Source organism: Lepidochelys olivacea, assembly GCF_965140295.1.
Source record: "Lepidochelys olivacea isolate rLepOli2 genome assembly, chromosome: 1".
NCBI classification, from domain to species: Eukaryota; Metazoa; Chordata; order Testudines; family Cheloniidae; genus Lepidochelys; species Lepidochelys olivacea.
Window position 1 is genome coordinate 227,721,910 of NC_140411.1, and position 6,000 is coordinate 227,727,909.

General features: G+C 44.7%; 1 protein-coding gene across 5 annotated transcripts in view; it reads right to left on the minus strand.

The window, feature by feature from the left end:
* ATXN10 (ataxin 10) overlaps nt 1-3,861 on the minus strand; it is a 154,378-nt gene extending 150,517 nt beyond the window's left edge. Inside the window, exon 1 of one of the 5 annotated variants that reach the window (XR_014712996.1) lies at nt 3,524-3,861. Coding sequence is in view for 3 of the 5 variants with exons in the window: in XM_084639326.1 (XP_084495452.1) it covers nt 3,524-3,678 (155 nt within the window). In the remaining 2 variants the exon portion in view is untranslated. Of the gene's footprint in view, nt 1-3,392; nt 3,411-3,523 lie in introns of those variants that run through there. The other 4 variants (XM_084639326.1, XM_084639327.1, XM_084639325.1 and 1 more) reach the window with 4 other exon arrangements.
* Nucleotides 3,862-6,000: the final 2,139 nt, after the last annotated feature.

The following is a 6,000-nucleotide window of genomic DNA, read 5'->3' on the forward strand; positions in this document are numbered from 1 at the left end:
GTATTGATGCAATCAATTTGGTTACAGTTATTTTCACTTTCTGGTTCTTAGTGTTGCAATGTTTGCATTTAAAACACTGCAAGGTAACGTTTATTTGTTTAACAACCAAACAGTCTCACTGAATTTCTTTTTTTTTAATTGTAAAACCACTACTGTTGGCCTTTGGTTTTAGAAGAGCTTGCTTTCACAAAATTTAAGGTTTTGCCTATTCTAAGTGTACAGAGTTCCTTTAAAACTTTTATTAAGCTTCAATCATTTGTATTTGACTGCTTTTTGCAAGTAACTTGGCTGGGATGGTGAAGTTTGAACAGACACATCATTGACTGTTCTCATACAAGAGCTGAGCTGCGAACACTGCAAAAGGAACACTTACATCTATGTACAGTGAGTATTTACACAAGCTCCACAGTGCAGTTAGACAGATTCAAGATCCCAACTACTGATCTCTGGGAGCATAACACTTTGGTGGCAGGACACCTGACTACAATACCCCTTGTTTAATCACTTAGCCCTTGTTTACAATCAATATTGCTACTTCTCTCAGAGGTGTGAAAAATCCACACCCCTGAGAGATGTAGCTATACCAATCTAACCCCCGTGTAGAAAGTGCTAGGTCAATGGAAGAATTTTTCTGGTGACCAAGTTACCACCTTTTGGGAGGTAGATTACCTACGCCGACGGGAAAACCCATCCTGTCAGTGTAGGTAATATCTACACTGAAGCACTACAGTGGCACAGGTGCACCGCTACAGCCGCACCACTGTCGCATTTTAGTGTATACGTATCCTTAGATGCATACCTTGGCTAAGTTTTCGGTCTAAAACATATTTCTAGCAAAAAATGCAGATTTGCTGACAATGAACAATTTGGCAAAACTAACTGAAATTCACAAAATGTGTCATTTAGGGAAAAAATGAAAGAACATGCAAAAAAACCCAAATATTTTGTTTTGACATTTTCTAAACATTTTGATTTTAGTTCAATGACTTTTTCTAAATCTCCTTCAGTTTTATTTTAAAAATTCAAAACTGTTTAAAAATGCTCAAAAAAATGAAATGCTTTGTTTGACCCAAAATGATTGTTTTTCTCAGTTTTTCAGAATTGCCATCAAACCAAACAATCTGTTATTTGTCCAGCCCTACTTCAATAAGTTCCCAAACAGCAGTATTTAAACACAGGCAGATGAGACAAATTGTGAACGTTGCCTACGGTCACACAAAGCAGCTGTGACCAGCAGGGAATCAAACCTGGATCTTGAGCCCTGTTTCAGTGTCCTAAGCATAAGACCAGATAAAAAACTAAAGAAGGATTTAACTAGCAATATTAGCCTTGAAAAAAACACAAACAAAAACATAAACTGTAGACATACACTACCTCACAATGCCACATGGGGCATGTTCACATTTGAACTGAAAACAATTCCCAGCTCACTAGTTCTGATCCCACTAGCACACTAAAAATAGTGTAGCCATTGTGGTGTGAATGGGCAGGACTAGCTAACCTAACTATTTTTAGTTTGCTAACTTATATCAAGCTAGCATGCATATGCTCCCTCCACTTTGGAAGTACACCCCCGCTCAAAACATAGACATACCCCAGGTTAGGGGAAGTAGAATTTGAACATATAGGCTCAAGAATATGAATTTAAAAAACAACATGTAGATGTGTTAGATTTTTAACACAAACATACAAATAACCTACCTTGTTTTATCTTCGACATATGAGTTACAAGCTAGTGTTCCCCCTAATCCTGTAACTGCATCCACCTGGGTCAACGCTTGCACCTAAACAGAGCCACTGAAGCCAATGCAGCTCCCCATCAGTGCAACAACCTGCTCATATGGGTCCACTTACATGAAAACTATAATAAAAATAATCACAACTCTGTCTGAGTTTTCTTTAATAACTACATGCTTTGTGTAACATTTAAGATAATAAAATGAAGAGATGTCTTTTTCCCATTTGTTTACTTTCAGCAGAGCTTTGTTTAATTTCTACAACAATTGTCAGTTTCATTTTCTAATCTTTCTTTGCACTGGCATACCATCATTCTGGACTGTAACAAACATGCCCTGGCCACCCACTCAAAGGCCGTGTCTACATTTGGATTTTAGCTACTAACGTTGCAGAACTGATGCAAACCACTAGCACAGACAATTTGCACTGCTACAGCTTACCCATTTCACACCTGTGCTGCTCTGGTGTAAGCTGTGTCGACAGTAGTGGTCTGCACCAGTGGCTAAAATCTCACTTAGGCAAGGCCTAATAGTAATGAAGCTAGTCCCCGGGGAGAAAGAAGCAGTTGTTAATGACAGGTTTCAGAGTAACAGCCGTGTTAGTCTGTATTCACAAAAAGAAAAGGAGTACTTGTGGCACCTTAGAGACTAACCAATTTATTAGAGCATAAGCTTTCGTGAGCTGTAGCTCACGAAAGCTTATGCAGTTGTTAATGTCTCCCTGAACCAGAGGCACATGCAGGGAACAGAGACAAGTGCAGGCAGAGAAGGGTACTCTCCCTCACCTGCTCCCCATGCTCTGGTATGGAAGCAGGGACACTCCCAGGATCTATACACAGAGCAGAGAGTACAGGTAGGGGGAAACTATATTTCCCTTACCTATCAGACCCCAAACCATAAGTGATGGCTCGCAGGCCACCTGTCTGCTTCATTAGCCAGGGGCCTAGCAAAAGAAGGAAAGGCCCATCTTCATTTCCCAGATCATTCCAAGTGACCAGGAAACAGATGACTGCTGTAGAATATTGAAGAAGATAGGGCTGCAAGAGCACCTGCAAGGGGGCACCAGTATATGTCTGGTCCTGTTTTCCCCAGACCCACTTGTGACCCACCCAGACACTGGTAAGCAAGGCACAATGAAGACGAGAGTTTAAGAACTACAACAGCTGTTGTAAGCTTTATAGCCTGGCATGCAGACTTGGTTTTTAAGTTACACGATTTCAAAGCACCCCCTTCAATGGGGAACAAGAAAGCCCTGAAACCAAACATCACTGACAGGGTTATCACTAGCCTGCGGCTACCTGAAAAGAGCAGGGATGTAATTTAAACTAATCTTGAAAATTAGGCAGGGACCCCTCTGCCTCCTTACAGCCTCACCACTACTCCCAGTCCCCCTACACACAGAGAGCTCAAACAGACACTGCACTGCCCCAGCCCCTCACACCCCTGTGGCCAGGAACAGACCAGCTCCCCACATGCAACACACACACACAGACCCCCAACCAGGCACAGGCCCAAGGTCTACTCCATCTCTCCTCCTTGCACACACCTTAGTACACGTACACACAGAGCCGTACACCCCAATACACGTGTACACACACACCCATGACGACGACGCCCCCCCCCCCAGTACACACACCCCCCAGTACAGCCCCATACCACCGGTAAACGAAACGTCCACACACGTCCTTACACCCCCCCCACACGACCCACACACACGACCCACACACGTACACCCCGTCTCCACCTCCGCGCCGCGCTGACCCCGCGGGGCCCCTCCTCCCCGCTACCTGGGCCGCGCCTCCCGGAACAGGCCCGTCAGCCGCCGCACGGTCTCCAGGCGGCCGGGGGCCGACGAGGCCTCGGAGAGCCGCTCCGCCCGGGCGGCGAGTCCCAGCCGCGGGCCCAGAGCGCGCAGCGCCGCCTCGGGCCCGGCCGCCGCCATCGTGCGCCTCTGCCCCGCTCCGCCCCCTGCCGCTCGGCCCGCCGTGCGTGGGCAGGCCGGGGTGCTTGTGCGCGGCGCGGCGCGGCGCGGGGGCGGGGGCCGCTGTGTGAGCGCTGCGGAGGTGTGCGAGAGATGCGGGCGGGCACGTGTACGGGGGTGCGGAGGTCGGGGTGAGCGCCAGGGGTTGAGTTCAGCCGGAGCCGCCCAGCGTGGAGCTCCAGGCCAGATTTTCAAACCCGCCGGACCCCTGGCACGCCCCAAGGCTCAGGGAAACATCCAGTGAGGCTGTATGCAAGCCGTGGGGATGCCTGTGTGCGCAGGTATCGGTCTATGCAGGCGTGTAGCTACGTGTGATGTGCATGGGAGTGTGTGCACATGTGTGACTGTATATGTGCAGCTGCGTGTGATACCTGTGGGCATGGTCCAGATAACTGTACATAAGGGCTGTCCATACGTTACGTAATGCATTATTGGATGGATGGGTCCTTAATTTTGCATGACAGAATGTTTGTCTCAGTGTTATAAAGTATTACAAAGGTCTTGAAACTCACAAAAAGGTGTTACATAATTTGTGGACAGTCCCCACCTGTAGGTGTGTATGTAAGAGACATATAGTCATTTTAAATGAAATTGTTGGAAGTAAAACAAAAACCCAAGCTCAGGGAATGTGCAATTAAGTTTCCATCACCAAATATAATAGAGGGAGATTTGTTGCTTCAAGCAAAGTCCTGCTACCATGCAGCCTATCTTAAGGGTACGTTTGGATGGATTCTGTTTTTATTGATTTCACCATACACACAGAAACGGACAAAAATATTTCCATCAGTAATAATGGAAATTTACAGGTAGACAAAATAATAAAAATGCTGCTTGAGAGCTTATTAGAGTTTGACGTAAGGATATTTACTTGTATTTTTTAACATGTGATGTTCACAATGTGTGTTTAAATGACTATAAAGCTTTAACTTTTTGACTCTCAATGCCTACTGTCATTAAATAATTATTTTCTGATCCCCCATTGTCTGACCACCCCATATTTTCCCACAGCTATGAACATTTAAATTGATAAAAATAGAAAAAAATGCTTAAAAATAAACATTGATAGTAGCCATCGAAATTATAAAAAAAAATTAAATTCTGCCAAGCCTAATTGAAGGATTTTGATTAGTGGGATGTAGCTGTTGTTGCCTTTCTCCTATTCAGTTGTATGTGTAAATCTTGAACATTTATGTCTTCTGCAATCAGTAGGAAGATGAGTATGTCATGCGGGTTACAGATTCTCTGATTTTCTGTCTTTTTTTCCCTTGAGCACTGTGACTTTTCCTTTTTTCATTTCCTCCACCAACAAGTTTGAAGACGGGCCACTGAGGTTGGGAGGAGTGTGAATACCAGTGCATAACCCTTCTAGCAGCAGTAGAGGTGAAGGTTCCCCATCCAGAGGTAAAGCATACCCTGGCTTTATGCTAGGTTTTTTTGCCTCAGATTTCTCGCCATTGCTGCCACCACTTCAGCTCAGCAAGTAGCAGCAATGTTGGAAGCACTGGAAACCCAAGACATCAGTGCCAGATAAAGCATATCTTATTGAGCATGCTCTGGTCAATGTTAGATGTCACTGTACTTAAATCACCCGTAGTCACACACAGCCCTCTCCACACTAGTGCTTCCAAAATTACTACCACCACTGGCAATAAACTCCCAGTTCCACTGCTAAGGGGAGATGCTGAATGCAAGAGCAGGGATCTGAGGGAAGCAGAGTCTGCTATCACCTGTCCCTTCTCACACTGTAGTGTGTGTGTTTGTGGGGGACAAGAGATGCAGAGACACCAGCTGCCAGAAATGAGAACTCAAGGTAGAAACTCTTTCAGCAAATAGCAGTGGGGAATAAAGGCCAGGGCACAGCTGGAAGGACAGGTTCTTCCCAAAAGTCACCATGAAGAAGTAACCAAACTGAGTACCTTTCCGTTCACTCCTCTGTCTTGGCCCAATGGAGGCCCTCAGCTCAGTCCTATGACACTGTGAGAAGATAGATAACAGCCCTCTTTGTTCCGTAGATCATGTGCTCCAATCTTTACCTACCCTTGGCTCTGTTCAGTCTTTCTTTCAGAGATGTCTGTCTGCAAATGACCTAACTAACAATTCTGAGAGTCATTTCAGTATGTCTAAAAAAAAAAATTAAAACAATTGGTAAATTTACAAAAATAGGGAGAATAGGTATGGATTAAAAGACATATTCTTATCTAAATACTACAGAAAGCATTGCTAGGCTAATATTAAGCTTAAATTCCCAAACATAGTTTTAAATCTTTTGCCAGAGAAGTCTTT